The sequence below is a fragment of the Anopheles marshallii genome, chromosome 3 (genome assembly GCF_943734725.1).
Source record: "Anopheles marshallii chromosome 3, idAnoMarsDA_429_01, whole genome shotgun sequence".
Lineage (NCBI taxonomy): Eukaryota > Metazoa > Arthropoda > Insecta > Diptera > Culicidae > Anopheles > Anopheles marshallii.
In genome coordinates this window covers 47,558,358-47,575,213 of record NC_071327.1, presented here as the reverse complement: position 1 = coordinate 47,575,213, position 16,856 = coordinate 47,558,358, and the positions used below count along the sequence as shown (strand labels likewise).

The window sequence follows — 16,856 nt, the reverse complement described above, 5'->3', positions numbered from 1 at the left end:
GATGCAAGAAAATGCAGTTCCCTGCGGCCACGGTACGCTTCAGCTACAATCGGTTCCATACGTGCGAATTCCCCGTTTGGCGTATCCTACGCTGGAGAGCATTATATTCTACCGCCCTGGTAAAAGTGGGAGAGGAAAATTTAATCCAGGCTTGTCGTTGACTATTCTCGGTTGATTTGTTCTCGTTCGTATTACCGAATCATTCGCTGTGAGTGTTGGTGTGCATGTGTGTATATAAATGCGAATGTGTATGTTGGCAATGCTTTTCCAGCAGTACCCTATGGGATTGTATGATGAATCAGAATTCTCACTATGAATGAAGATATTTTCGATTTGTCTGTTCAAGTTTTGTTCATTTTCCTTTCTTTCTACCCCGTTCGCTGCTACACTTATGTGCGATGCAGCCATGAAGGGCACTCGGTGCTGCAAGACATGTAGCAGGGTGGTAGGTTGTGCAGGAAATGGGGAAAGCCGTTTTGCAGCAAATGAAACAATAAATTTCCCCAAACTGCGGGTGCCTCACCAGAGGGGACGTTCACTGGCCAGTGCGCGCCGTGCCGGGCCCGGACAGTGGTGCATCATCATATACGTGCGAGATTCCATTCGGGTGCCCGGTATATGCCAAATTGCGAAACTTTCTGCTAGCTGGGATGGGTTGGTAACACGATCGCACCGGACCGGTGTGCTGCCGCAGGTGAGCATTTGCCGCGGGCCCAACGATGGGTCGTCGGTCGCCACAGGTTGATGTTCTGCCCACCGGCCCGATCGGTACACCGGTCGCCCAGCAGCAGGTACAGCAGAGTGGCCAGGTGCAACAATAATAGCATGCACATGCTGCGCCATGCTGGTGACCGGCTAACGGTTGGGGCTCCATTGTGCTGCATTGCCGCTGGATGTTCGCCTGCAACGAAAAGGGTGATGAAATAGGAAACAGGGAATATTTTTCTTGTTGTTTTCTTTTTTTCACACACAAACGCCTTGTTTACATCACGCTCGTAAAGACTTACAAGCGACAGATTTATTCATACGGTTGTTTTGTGTGCACAAAAATAAACGATATCTAAATTTGGCACCGGGCACACAGCGGTGCATCGTTGTTGTTGCAACGAAAGCTTTTGTACTTAGCGAACGGCACAAAACATAAAAGCGTGATGGAATGTTTTCGAAAACAAAACCAATGTTGTCTTTTATGCTAGTGTTAAAGATTGTGGTTGAACATCTGAAGCCCAGCAACAATATTTTGACCCTCGTTCATATACAACTCATAAACAATTGATAATACAATAACTAAAGCTCTTGGTAATCTCGGTACAAGTAATGATACCGACGAACGGTAGTCTTGAGTGCTGGAAATGGCACAGGAATGAAAATTTACATCGTTGAGCTTAATTTATGCTTAATCTTTGCTCGGGAGATGATCTTGTATGCAGCAACCCTCGATGCAATACAGCAACCTCGCAGGGGAAAACAATCATGCAATCGGAAGGTACGACCTTTATCGTTCCCAGCATTACGATGCATACGAAATATGCGTGTGCCACATAAATAGTCCCCGGAACAGGACTTCCCCAAAAAAAAAACTCCTGCTGAAGAGTGGGAAATAAATCGAATTTTACATGCTTGAAATGTTTCGGTTTAGAGTTTGGGGTTTGTACGGTTGCTTCCTGTGTGTGTTTTTTTTCTCAGCTTTGCCAATCCTGGGTGCCATCCAGCAAAACCATGCGACAGCCATATACGTTGATACGTGTGTAATCCCGGGCGCTTAAAAGCCCCAACCCAACGGTCTTTGCCGTCAATAATCCGGCATGCTGGATGTACCGGGTAAGAAAACGACCCTTATGTAAATGAGACGATGCTATTTGGAGAATTAACTCCAACTGGTGCCTACCCGGGAGAAATAAGCAGCAAGCATATGGAGAATAAGAAATTCAGGATGGAAATATGCACACACACACATAGAGAGAAAAAAACATCCCCACTGAACGAAACACGAACAGTTGCTGCTACGTGCCTGCACATTTATCCAGGAGTTTTCTTTGTTTTTACAGCTTTTTCGTTGCTGTTGCTCTTTGCCCATCCTAAGGCACATTCGCTTACACATATCATCGTATTATGACGCTGCTTTACACACATTTCAATGTGAATTGCTACGTGTGTTGTTTCGTTCTTTTTTGGCCCACTCATTTTCCACACCACTTGCTAGTGGTTTAGCATTACCACTTGGTTTGTGTCCGGTTCGTGTTTTAACTGCCCCTACATGCGAATGTTCGAATGTTGACTCAAGTCAACCATAACTTACCACTAATTACATGTGCATAGACGCTTGCAGAGCGGGCCATCGTCGGTACACAGGTGTAGTTTCCGGTATCGCCCTGCACGGCCCGTTTTATCTTTAATCTGCAAACCCGGATGGGGTAGGGCCAGCGATATCGAGCCACACACACACACACACCCGGCCAGAAGAAGTAACCACAGTGATCCCCAAACGAAACGTGCAGAGTAGCGCCATGTTGGTTGGTCAGCCAGGTACGTTGCCGCATGATATCGTTCCATCCCGGTGGCGGGGCAGCCAGTGTAAGCGGAGCGGAGGAGAACGAAGAATTCAGATTAACAACCAAAGCTATCACCGAAAACCGCAATTCGGAACATATTCGCCACCCGGTCACCACACGGTCGTCTCGGTCCTGTTCGGGGTTTCGGGATTATTCCATCAAAGGTGGGTATGCAATTGCCTGGTTACCTTGTACTGGTTACCTTTTGCCCGGTTGATATTTGCATATTCATGTATATTACGGTACACTTGCCCCATCGCTCTTTGCTAACACCCACAGATTTTGCTGCCTGCTTGCATCTCTGCCTAAACCTCTAATTCTGCCGGCACAAAACGATTCTCGTTTTTCCTGGTACAGCCCTGCACTTTCACGAAAAACCCACATTGCGCTTTCGGTTGGATGAATACTCGGCCACACGGAGTCGGTGCAGCTGAGGTAGGCAGCACTATAGCACCTTCTGGAAGAATGCATCGTTGCGTGATGCATAAAGTTGGGAGCACCTTACAAAACGAGCTTCGTGCAGATTTTCATCCTTATGCGGAAAGATATTTGCCGGAACGAAGATGGAAAACAAAGGAGAAACGGTTTGGGTTACGTTTGAACTGTGCAGACGGGCAGGGGTTTGTTTCAGTGAAGTTTCAGCAAGCTTCAATTGCAAACAATTGTACCCACCCAATGCCACCGAGTACGGGGGGTCGTAATTGCTTTTGCTGCTGTAGTGAAACGTCCGGGATGGCGCTACTGGGTGGGTATTTTTATGATATAGTTTCCTTTCTATTGTATTTCGCTGCTGGCGTGGTACATCATGGATAATAATTGGTGAATTCTTTCTTAAAGGCAGCGACGGTATTGAGTTGCGGGTAGGGGGAATGATTGCAATTTAAACTCATACTTGCATGTTTCAAACGCTATTCGAAAGGATAGAAAATCGAAAGGAATGGTTGTAGCATTCACATCAAGGGAAATTCATACCATGGTTTTTGTTTTTGTTAATTACCAATTACAATTGAAAATTATATCAATTTAGTTCACTTGTAATAATGGAATGGAGATTTATAATTTAAATATTCATCGGCTTAAACTAACTCACCAGGAGTCAGGAGTCTACAAATATGAAATCGCTGTTATTTAAATTAATTTCAATCGCCTGTTATTGAACATTTATTGTTTAAAGTTGTTTCCGGCGTCAGACACACATTTTTGCAGTATTTTAAAGGCAAAATGAATTATTCGTTTTTGTTAGAAAAAAAACCCCTAAGTATTTCATCTGCGTAGGATTCGCTGCTCGGCAAGTGCGTAGGTGGTAATCTGAAAGTTTTAAATCTGGTGAAGTGGGTCAGCGATTTCCAATTGAACGATACCATTAATTCAAAAAGACTCTTTTACACGGCGGTAGGGCAATTTTTCCAAATAAAATATTATTATTTTATGCCGAATTTTCAATTCTTCAAGTTCCTGGCATATTTCTGAACGCCAGTTCTGGTTGGCAGTGTATACCCTCAACTATTTCGCCGGATTTTGATTGCTTGAAACGAATTCTTCCCGGTCGATGCCAGAAGTTCGGCGTCTTCAGGCATTTTCAGGCGGCTACCGATCGTGTTCTTCGTTTTTAACATCCAAATTAGCACTTCGGAACCAGTCTCAGCACTGCGTTTCGCTAACGGCATTCTGCGTAAGCTTCCACAAGTTTTAAATGTGCCTCGGCGGAGTTTTGTGCAAGCGAAAGCAAGAATTCTAAAATCCCTTCAAATATGCCGAATCTGGTTCGAACGCCGACATTGTTGAGTCCACGAAATATAGACTTGTTGAGCAAAACTTGACATTTTAAGAATTGAAAGCTTTTGACACGTGACAAAAAAAAAACACTTTCACATGACATACGTATAACACTAGCGTAATTCACGTAATTCGTCCGAGAATACGTGGTATAAGGTGCCCTTTCATTGTAGTTTGTGATGTCTCCAAGCTAATGTGAATTGTACTTTAGATTACGATTTCAACATGACAGAGGTTTCATATTTGTAGTCTTAGTAAACAGCAGCGTTGAGGGCGGCCCGGTGGCATGATGGTAGCGGCGCCGATCTTCACACGAACGGACCGGACCAAAATCCCATCAGGACCAAACATCCGTACGCAGTACTGACTATCCGGCTACGTGGTAAAATAAGTCGATACGGCCAGACCGTTATAACAAAAAAAAAACAGCAGCGCTGAGCACTACCCAGACTGCTTTTATGTATCTCATTGCTAGCGGTTTGCAGGACGAAAACATGGTTGTATGCCTCACCTTCCAAACTAGTACAACAAAACCTGGAAATTGAAGCTCGTCTACCGTGAAGTATCATGGACTGGTTACATTCGGCTATATGGACGAGGTAAAAATAGTTGTACAGTTAGTAGCTTATTATATTGCAAGGGCTTTTTTGTCAGTGGTAATTGCAAGGTAAAGTAAAGGAAGAAACATCTAGCTGTCTAACGAATTGACCTCAGATTCAATCACATCCTGCACGACATTGCTACTTCGTTTACGATTGTGACAGTTTCTTCTATCATGACGAAACATTCCCGAACACGACCGAGACGACAAGCGACCCCCAGCAAACACGACGGTGACGGACGTTTTGTGAGAGGACATGCTTGCACAATTATTTCACTTGGCTACACTTTTATTATTACCTAGATGTCAGGGCATCTGTCCAATCTGTTTCAATGGTGATCCGTCCACGATCGCCCGAATGTATATCGTTTTCCTGTGCGACCGGTTCCACGAGCGTGTTGCCTGCAAAGGACGGACGTCAGCGTGTGGAGAAAGAAATTAAAGACATGTTGGCAGACCGGGGCCCATGATTGGGCCCGGATGTACACCTACCCTTGTACCAGAACACCGTGCCCAGCTCGTGTGGTCCCTGCTGGATGATGCAAACCATCGTTATTTCGCTGCCAGACTTGACGAATATATCCGACGGTCCCAGTATCCGTGCGCGAAGCTCTAGGTGAAGGGGAAAATATGTCGCGTGAAGCACAGCATAAGCGTTCGAGCAGGCATTTTAGTATTTTTATTGGCATACCATAAACCATAAGCATAATAAACCATTTTTGAGGTTGATATAATTTCTCACTGAAGCCATAAACCGATGAACGCATTGAATGGCTTCAAAAGTTAATTTATACGAATTTGTTCGTGTTCGCTTATCGTATATTCCTGCAAGTTGCTCCACTGTTTGTAAAACAAATTCCCGATGAGCATTTTCCAGATGGAAACTCACCAACCCGGAAGAGTTCAACACGGTATAAAGTAAACTAAACTGTTGTTGCGTTGGCATCCAGAGCAGTCGCTTCTTTCGCCTGTCGCACAACAAGCAAACAAAAAATCCACTCTGTTAGTTCTCGTTCTCGAATGAAATCATTTTCCCAAATTTAAATAAACACTTTTCCAGCTCTGACACCGAATAAAGCAACCAGTGAAAATCCAGCAAAAAAAAATCGGAAACACTCCCAGTTCCTCTTGGGAGTGGGTATAAGCCCTTAACAGCGCCAACGAAAAAGAGAACGTCGAGAGAGAAAAAACTCGACCAACATCAACAGGAATGTGTTGACTTTTCTATCCCACTTGCTGGATAAACGGTGAAGTGAAGTTGCGTTCGAATAACGTTTTGCAAAATGCCAAACGCAGCAAAAGTTGGGTTGGTGCCCCGGTTTTACGGGGGCATACACCGGAAAGAGAGATTTCGCATCAAGAAAAGTTCTTTCCAACAAACTAGCCGTGTGTTTTTTTGTTGAAACACAGCGATGTGTGTGTGTGTGTGCAAGTGTATGTTTTGTCTGTTCACCACCAAAATGGCACAGTTTTATATGCAAGCAAAAATGCAAGAAAGGCATCGTCTTCGCCTCACAGCCTAGACCGTATAGACAGTGGGTGTCAGCTAGGAGGTTCGGCGGGAACGATAAGATGCTGGTATAGTGTCGGGGTAGTTCCTGTTGTATGCAGTGCCCGTGCTGGAACATAAACTGTGCGACGAGCGAAATAGCACGAGATGCCGTGCAACCCCTTGGGCAAATATTTAAATGAAAGTTCGACCGACGGAACGGCGCAGACTGTGCGTTTTGGGAAACCATTTAGGCAGATGACAGCAACTGCCGTCCTAAGCCGTGTGGATGGTGTGTATACTTATGGCTCGCCCGAAATCGGAGAAAGTTTAGTGTTTGTCGTGATGTTGTTTTGGTCGTGTTGTTTGTCTACCACGAAGGAGTAGCGGTCCGTCGGTGTGTCCTGTGTGCAAGTTTTCCAATGATTTTTTTTGTGATGTTTCCTCCGTTTTTGGGGGAAAATTCATGAAGCGTGAGAAAAACTAAAGCCATAAACAAACAAATTGTTTTCCGACTGCCCATACCCCCAAAATTGACATCTGACATGCTCGACACGGTGTGTGGTGGCCGGCCAACGGTAAACATGTTCATTTGCCTACTGGACGACGGGGTTTTCCGAGTTCCGAGCATTAGCATGCCGGATGCCAAAGCGACGTACTAGTAGCATACGTTTTCGGTTTTTGATGGATGATGGGGTGGTGTGTCCATAAGCATGTTATCAACACCGACCTACATCAAATTTAACACCACATTTCGACGCCTCCGGACGAAAATGAGGATAGCGCGATAGCGAACGGTCACCCACGGAGCATATTACAATGGTCGGAAAATCAATTAAACCATCCGATCCGATCCGGCACGGCACGGGTCTCGGTGAAAGTAAAACCCCTTTTGATTGCACGGTCCACAACATGGAGCCGTATAATCTACACCCTCTCACACATACACACTAGCGCTAGCTCTAGCGCAGCTTATCGGGACATCCACTTGTAGTCTGCCTGGAGCTGGCGTGCTGGAATCATTTGCCCAAGCCTCCATTACTGAGCTTGCAAGGTGAGCTCGAAGAAGAAACGAGGGATGGGTTTTACCCACCTTACCCATAGAGCACCCTTCTTACTGATGTCAGGTTAATGAGGGAAGGCAGACTGAATACCTGCAAGCACCCCGGCACTGCACAACGGAGTGTCCTGCCCATTTAGCCAATCAGTGTACCAGTGCCCAAGGCATACGGTGCGCTGCGTGGTAATGATTAAACTTTTATGCACAGATCAGCATGGGTGACATTAATGCGGGTCGGCAAAGTGTGGCCGAGACATAAAACGGCCCATCGGAATGCTTCCCCAAGCGTTGGAATGATGAGGTAATTTTGATTTTGGACATTTTTTGCTTGAATATTTTTGTTTGCGAGGTTGATATCTGCAATTAAGTTCGTCCATTTGCACCTACCAGCATGGTACCTAATGAGGGAAGGAGGTTAGAAATTAATTAAGAATTCAAAGGATTTCTGATATTGAGGTGTAATATTGTAGCAGAGAGGGAAAGATTGTTATGCATTTTAACGTAAAGTTCAACCCATAAGGGTTATTATAATCCCCCTGAAATGAGGACAATGGAATCAGAAGGAGTACGTATCTTTGCATAATTTTTCAACAATGTATAATTTCCCTGCTACAGCACTGCCAGCAAGTCTGAGTTCCACGCAAATTACATCATCCTGCACTCATACATAACCCGGCTACAGGTACATTGTAAGACTGTGAAGGCATTTTAAAGTAACACGGACGCCAGAAGACACGTTACGGCTACGTTCGTACGCCTTAAAAGGTTTCGGTAACCTTTGGTATGTATGCGTTTGCGAACGATGATGAAGGTGTACCTCGTTTGGTGCACACGGCTGGTTCTATTTGACTGTTCCCATTCCCCCACAACAGGGAAGTGGGCGGCCGAAGGACAAAGTTATTAAATTTACGTCTGCACGCAGAGCAGCAAAAAGGAAAGAAACTAAACACGACAAGGCCAATTACGCCTTGTGGCTTTGAGCTAAACCGGGTACACCTACGTTCACATTCTTCTTACGAAAGCTCCAACCCGTCCAGCATCCTGGCGCATGTATTTCTCCCGTTCCGTCCAAAGTGTTTGTGTGCGTGTGTTTGATAGTGTGATAGCCTGAAGCTTGTTTCTTTTTTATTTTTCCCGAGCTTGTTTATTTCATGGTTGGGTGAGTTTTTAAATTAAATTAGGTGATTTATTCTGCAAACTTTTGCACCACTTTTAGTCGGAAATGCATCACCTCGAAAAAGTTTTCCCGGGGCGCCTTACGCGATGGCTTTTGGGGTAACACCCCAAACACTGGACTGATTTTTTTTTGGTTTTATTTCCCCTTTCTAAACCGCCTTATGCTTCTTTGACCAATTAAGGCCAAAATGTGCTTCACAGCCCAAAGCGAACCCCATCTACCAGGTTGTTGTAAACTCACCAATTACATTCAACACATATGACAGAGACATTTTCGGTTCGGTGTTGATTTGGCACTCGTACACGCCCGAATCACGTGTCTGGGGATATTTTATTTGCAGCGTCCAGTTGACGGAACCTTCCGGCCGGATCACCTGAATGCGAATGAGAAAAAGTGACGGAAACCAGGTCAAATCTCGCTTGAACTTATTCGTATGGTGCTCTAATTGATTGAGTTCCACGCCAGCACCTGGCAGCCAAAAGAGATTTTTTGTTGTGGGTGAGCGTGCTCAGTGGAACTAACATTGAAGTGGTGAGTGAGAAAATTCCTTCCTTTATTGCATGTTTAATTGCCATCAAACGTACCTGAAATCGTTGGTCCGAGGTGTAGGTGGATGATCCCATCGTAAGTATATGCAGATCACGCTGTCGTATCCACGCAACCTGTAAACCATTAAAAGTGATCAATTCAGTCCGTGGGTTTTTAATTAACGCTGTTCGCACTGGTGGTAGATTGATGTTATGTAATTTAATTACCGATGGTTCGGTGGTGATGATTCTAATCACGGCCACAATAAAACATAACATCCGACATATAGCAACATCGAATTGGTACGTTTGATCACAGTCGAAAAAGGAAAACAGGAAACAATAGTTCGTTTTACGAAATAACGAGAGTTCGTTTGAACCATGCAAGGTGTTTTTTTTATTGTGATTGAATATATATGTTTTTTCTCTGTTTTAAAACACCGGTGAACATTTATTGCATTGAGTAAACAACTCTGTACGTTACAGCACACCGAAATAACTCTGGGTACGCTTGATTGTGGCACGTTCATGCAGTATTTTCCGAAAATTAATTTAACTTCGTTTATCGATTTCAATGTGGTGTGAGAATCGATTTTCAAGGTGGCGGAAATTACACACCAGGACGGGGAGCGGAAAAGGAAAAAAAAGGAACGCCAAGCGTGAGAGAACAAACTGCGGCAGAAAATACTCACATCCTGATCGCCTAGACGCTCCACCCGGCAGTGCAGGAAACCGGTCTGGCCCACGGTTACGGTGAGATTGCGCGGCACGTCAAAGTCAAAGTACGGTTGCAAGGCATCGGACTCCTCGGTCGTGGCGGTCATTATAATGTTCGAGCTGACAGAAACTGCGGGAAGTGGAGAAAAATGCGAGAAAAGAAACAAAATGGAAGCCACACGTTGAAACAAAGAAAATATATGAATATTCTATAAGCGACAGCATCCATCGGGGGAGGTGCGTGGTTCGCAACATGATACACAGACTTGGGCAAAAACCGAAAAGAACAATATTGAATAAACAGCACGTTAGAAGGCAACATTTGATGGAATCGTCTCGTAAACACACTGTTCGCCTCCCATTTACCATGCGCCGGTAACAAAACGCAACGAAAAAAGGCATTCGTTTCGTACGTTGGTATGAGCTGGGTACACACTTTGTTTAACGTTGATCGGAATAAACAAATGCTTTCGGAGCAATCTTATGAAAATTCAGTACCACTTTTAACGGATTCAGGTGTAGACAGACAAACCGTGGGGCATGTTTAAATGAGCAATACACTCACATCAAAAGATAAGACGAACGTTGTCTCGCAAACGTTTGGCACAAGACATGTTTTGCCATTTATTTTCCTCTGCAGTGTAGTCGATTGGCTGGGTTTTTGCCCCATTGAAGCGTATATGTTTATCATCCGAAATCATTGTTAGGCCTGTTTTGGAGCGATACTTTTTTATTAAATGAAAGGATTGCTCCAAGGCCTGTCTTTTCGGAATCTATTGAGGGTAAAAAAATATGTTGAATATGTAAACTGTCACTGTAATTGAAACGATACGCTCCAGCTGAATAAACAATCACACAGAGGCAATAATAGCGACTTCTAATGGGTTATGCGGATGACTAGCTGAAAAATCACATCATAACATTAACGAAGATTAAACTGACTCAATGTGCCGTGGAGTTGGAAATATATACCACTAACTATATCGAGAATGTACAACAGTGTATCTGCTTGATGTTTAGTACTTGATTTTTGTTATCTATTATTTTTATTTGTAGAAGTTATTTAACACTGGGAACAAGTTTTAAACAGTATTAGATTATAGACAATTTTATAGAAACGTTATACAGTTATGTTACATATACTAAGTTGTCCGTGTTGGACAACGTGACTCCAGAGCATCAGCATGTAATAGCATGTCACCTAGGATACCTGTGATACTATAAAAATGTGAACATGCAACATGGTGCCGTGGGAAAGGCAGCCAACTGAAATAACTTTGAGATGTCAAAAGTCTTTTCTTGCCATCAGTAACGGATCATCATTTTTGTTACGTTCAAATAATAAATTGTTTAATTTTTGTTAATATTAATAGGTTATTTTAAAGGAATTAAAAAACAATTCTTTATTTTATACCGTTTAGCCTTTAGTAAAGCTTTAGTTTTGCCTTTATAAACGGAACTTACACAAAATCGATAGGATGTACTCAATCAACTGCTAGGATTCTAACACGACATGCCTAATGTCTTCTTCCATGTCATTGTCATGTCAGCCCTTGTCTCGGTTATGCTGCTTTGCCTTCAAATACACCATGATATGTTCATGGTTTTTGTTCATCACTTGATCACTAACTCGTTTCCCTGAGAAATGAGGTAATGATCCAGATTTGTTCTTCATCTTCCCTAGAACCGCTTTCAGCATAATGTTTTCAGCATTCTGCGTAATGTTGCACCCTTTTTGAAAAAAAGAATATTCAAGCCATTTTAATACAGAATGAAGTTCGTTTATGTTTTAAGCGATTTGTACCAGACGTATGACTAAAAATGTCTTTATTGCGTTAAGCTTATCGTAGGGATGGTATTCAATTCAACTGCCACCACTATTGGTACTAGCACACTTGATACACTTACCCTAGTAAACGTTTGGAGTACGTTACCGTGCTATCAAACGGTGACAATTTTCTCGGATACTTTTTCACCGAGATTTTCATAAAAGTAGCTCAACCCTGCAAAAAAGCTACGTTTCTCCTAGAGTTTTTGCGCTCATTTGTTTGTTTACAAGCCGGCTTGTCGGTGTTTATTTTTTATTTGAACAATTGAAATTACTTTATTAAAAAATTGAAATGCCTTGTGTTTATGGATACACATTGTGTTTATGAACAAATTACAGGCGAACGACAGCCTAACTACTTTATACAGGCGATGAAAACGGGAAGTCAGTTTTTATATATTGACTTTTCATCGCATTTCGTCGAAATGACAGGAAAGAAGTCTCGGAGAAAAAATCTCCGAGACAATTGTACAGTCTCTTAGTGATCTTCCTACTATTGCGTACGCTCATACTGTGTTCGCGTCCACAGTCAACAATTTCAGGGGTCAAATTGTCTCAAACTTCAGTAGGGATAGCCGATACATATCGAAGTGAAATGAAAGGTCGTTCTTAAGACCATAAGCATTAATTCAACAAATTATTCTAAAATTGTTTTGTTAGATCTGGAGCTAAAAGCTTCTGTTTTTATTTTCATTATAACTTACATTATTTTTTGAATTATAGACTTAGATATTAGGGTATTTATGGCAGACCTTTTGGAAACAGCAAGGCTTTTGAACGAAAGTTAACTTGCAAGATTGTTTGTATAAAACAGAGATTTTGAATGTATGAAGAAGACTTCTGACATATTGATGGTTAGTAGAGACAATGGTTCATTGGTGCATGGACTGTGGCTTGGTACATCCAAAATTCAATACAGATATCATATAACTCAACTAAATTACCAAAAACAGACAGAGATGTGCATTCGTAAAGCCAGATAAAATACCCGGCCAATTTTACACTAATCTCTAAACAAGCTCATTATACCAAATCCTCCTTTTCAGACATTTTTGGAAATCAAGAGTGACATTCACAGAACACTGGTTGTATGTTTCTCTGTGGTGAACGGTAAGGCGAGTTATTATGAATTCTTTGGTAGATGGCAAAACAGAACCATTCCTACTCCTGACAGAACAAAACCATTCGATTCCCGTTCATTCTGCAATTCTGAACAGATATTTCTAAAGACCAACAGCACGAAGACATGACTTGACATGGACTGAGCAAAGGCGTTAGGCATAAATTGACATGTTGATGTGTCTTCAGAACATATGGAATTCTCGTTCAGAGGACTATATCAGCAGATTAAGACCAGGAAGTGGTGAATATGTGCAATAAACAAATAAGCAACATAAATCACCATAGATATTGACGTTCTGGAGAAAATTCATTGCTTTACCCTAAGTCCGTGAACAAGTTTTAGATATTTCGGTAAATCTCTTTGTTCATTTACATCACAGCACAAGGATTTTCAAAATACAACAATGTTCAACAAATCAAACTTTAATCTTGGTTATGCTATCGCTATCGTGAATTGTTATGTAAATAAAGTGGTGATACATACCCCAAATGATACATGACGCTCGTAGAACATTTTCTATGTGCATTTTCGGTGTGCACCACTGGCTATTACGGATCGTTTGCATTTAGTTGTTGTGTCAGAAAGGTTACTTTGGGATGCCGATGCCATTCTGAATGGGGGCCAATTGTGTATGCTGATTAGTTGTCGGCATTTCTTTTTGCCATCACATGGAAGCCGGGGCGATGCTACACTACTAGCTGCGAAAGAAAATAAACACAACAATCAATTTGAACAAGCAGTGAAAATAACATTGATCATTTTTGTATAACTAAAGGTATCATAAGAAAAAACCGAGCAAGCCCGGGATAAGGCTCATAACTGGGAGGAAATGCCCGTAGCTGTTTAATTTCGGCAAACTTTGTCGACCATACGGCCTTTGGCCGTCATAATGGAAATAAATAAAAAAAATAAATAAAAATAAATAAAGGTATCATAAGAAATAATCGATAAATAATTCAACAAAACAAATATAGTAATTTGGAAGGTAAATGTTTTGACTACAGTTATATAACCTAGTATTGCAGTGGAAAATGTACAGTATCTTCAAAAAATTACATTTTCAATGGAAAAAAACAATTAGACCTTATCAACATAAATGTATGTTTCGGTGAAACTCGCTGCTCTAACCTAGTGGAATGAAAATAGCAGCAAAAAAGATACCAAAAAGGAACCACTATTCAATAATCTATTTTCAGCTTTCAGGTCGGCAATTTTCTACACTAGCCTCCCCTATACACGGTAGCCATTTGGCACCAAAAACATTCTGGCCAAGCATCATTTAGCTTTACTGGTGAACCTTTTCTCGTTCTTTGCCGGTAGATGATAGTGATCAAATTATTGTGCAGCAAACGGGAATGCTCTGGGCACCTATTTTAGCACCTACCGTGTGAAAATTGGGAATAGGAGATTCTTCCGCACGATTGTGCTTTTGTGCAAAAGGTGAGGATATTTAGAAGAGTGTTCCGAGGAAAAAGATTCGTAAAAAGCTTCCCGGACCATGATGTTGGTTTGTGTATGTTTATTTAACAAATTGTCTCGTATTTTCCATCTTCGTTCGATGCTAATACAAATGGTACATTGGGGCGGCCCGGCGGCGTGATGGTAGCGGAGCCGGTCTTCACACGAACGGACCGGACCAAAATCCCATCCGGGCCAATCCCCCGTAGCAAGGACTGACTATCCGGCTACGTGGTAAAATAAGTCGATACGGCCAGGCCGTTCTAACGAAAAAAAAAAAAAAAAAATACAAATGGTACAATATAGGGAACCAGTGTGACTCGAACCGCACGATCGCTTGAAATCAATCAAACATATTTGCGTCGAAAGTGTTCTAAACACTTAAATGTGCGATTCCATTTTACATCTAACGAGCGTGGGATGTGGTTTTGAGCCAAAAAAAACATGTTTACTCCAAAACCTTGATTCATGCCACACGAAGAGAATCGAATCGAAACGAGTGAACAAACAATTTTGACGAACGAAAAGCTGAGTTGCCAAATAAAAGGAAAACAATCAGATCCGGCACCAATGAAAACCTCAAAGCTGCCAACGAAAGCTCATCTATCCGCCAGCTTGTTACAAGTGTGCCGATGCCGGAGTGGAATAAAGACACAATACCGCTTGCCGTGCCACGTTTTGCCTATCAAAGCCGGATATCTCATTGATGTACATCGAGTAATTGAGTTGGTCGCCACTTTGTCGCCTTCCGGACCATTTGAGAGCGTGTAACGGGCGGGTAAAGGTTGGTGCAGGGTATTCGAACGCTTCGAACAACGTATCGGGACCGCCCCGACAATAGCAGTTCGGTTGTCAGTTTCCTGTTCACTGCCGGTCCTATTGCATCACCGGCGTCTACAATTGTGCTGTGGCACACCCGCGCGCACTAGAACGGTCCGATCTGTTTCGAACAATGTATCTTGGAGCCGTTTTGCCTTGCGCCCGCTTCCAACGGCACCAATAAATGGCAATGTGCTCGGCAACAGCTCGATAAATAAAGCGCTTGCCGCGTACAAGTGCTCTCGCTCTTCAATTGCTCTACCGGACGGATTTTCCCGGATGCCTTCGCGTTATTATCTTCCGTGGATGTGCTGGCCGGAAATTTATTGGCGCACGGAAATCGATATGTTACATTTGCTCTTTTTCTTTTTTATTTCCTTTTTTTACACCGTTGTTTTCCTACGCTTGGACGATCCTTTATATCCTAATGCGTTTATCAGTACAAAAGTATTTTCGTCTCGCGTTGCTTCAAAAAGACCAGCGACCGCCGATGTTTGCCATCTCGCGGTTCCTTTCATTTTTTTTTTTGCTTTTTGCTCTAGCTAGCAATAAGATAGGTCTATAAAATTCACTGAAACCCGGAATAGCGATAAAATGGGAACGGACGAGGAGATGGCAGAATGTGAGTGTGTGTTTGTGCCGATGGAAAACTGCTACACAACCTTGTTCATGTCAGTGTTGTCCATAGGCCGCGGAACGCGGCAGGCAGAGAGCGGACCATTTTATGATTTGTGAGCCGATCGTAACCTGGGGCTCAGAATATCGATGCTCGTTTCGGGCACAATGTCAAACAACAAGGTTGTCAACGAATGTAACGGAAAGCAATTCGGGCGGCTTCCGATACGCACTGGATGTGATCAACAGGGTGGAAGATGATTGTAACGACACTATCAAAGATTTAGTGTTTTGCATCGGAATTGAATTGTATCGGTTCGTTGGCGAAAATGGTTACCGATCGCTTCCCGTGTCAAGTGATCGTAGAAATGAATAATTAGAAGGCGCACGAACAAGAGCGTGCGTGTGCCATCGGGGGTGAAAAGCCGCGTAGGCACGCCTTGAGTGTGATGAAATAAAGCAAGAATAAAATGGAGAAAGTAATGTGAAGATGGCGTAATACTATGTAAACAAATGAATTTTTTTGAGTGTTTACAAATTTGAGTGAATAGGAACACATTTGCTATTGTGCTTTATGCATTAGTTTCTTTTCTTGTGGTCAATATTTATCAAAACGTAATTACAATATTATCTTGAGACGAGATGAAAGTAATTTTCGGTCCTCTGTTGGACTGACTATCCAGCTACGGATTAACAAAGTCAATGAAAATCAGAAATGGCCGGCTTGGACCCTGGATTGTTGTGAAGAAAAAGAAGTATCTTCGAAGTTTTCAAATAATTATTGGAAACAATTTGCAAAACCGTTCTTGTGAGAAAAACTCTTTTGAACATTGAACATAGTGGAGGTAGTTCGATGGTGTTCGATGGTGGTATGGGTGGTGTGATCGCCGTATTGATTAGGAATTTCTCATGTTATTTTAAAGATGAATTGATCATTGTAAAAAGAAATGAGAATATGTTATTTCAACATGCTATGCAAGCAGTAGAAAAATGAAAACAATTGGGTCTTTGGTGGATGGCAAATGCGTAAATTGAAAAAGCTTTTAACTGAAGAGATTTTAGCTTGGCTAAGTTCAAGAAGCTGAATACGATTCCTAATTTATTAGAGTACATT

The 16,856-nt window shown here is 42.4% G+C and overlaps 1 protein-coding gene across 1 annotated transcript; it reads right to left on the bottom strand.

The window, feature by feature from the left end:
- Positions 1–641: 641 nt before the first annotated feature.
- Positions 642–13,415, bottom strand: LOC128716275 (zwei Ig domain protein zig-8-like). Its single transcript, XM_053811195.1, has 8 exons — positions 13,334–13,415; positions 9,875–10,029; positions 9,240–9,317; positions 8,896–9,028; positions 5,422–5,541; positions 5,229–5,331; positions 2,300–2,397; positions 642–901 (listed from the first exon to the last, which is right to left on the bottom strand). The coding sequence occupies exons 1-8, from the start codon at positions 13,413–13,415 to the stop codon at positions 642–644; spliced, it is 1,029 nt and encodes a 342-aa protein (XP_053667170.1).
- Between the last annotated feature and the right edge of the window lie 3,441 nt (positions 13,416–16,856).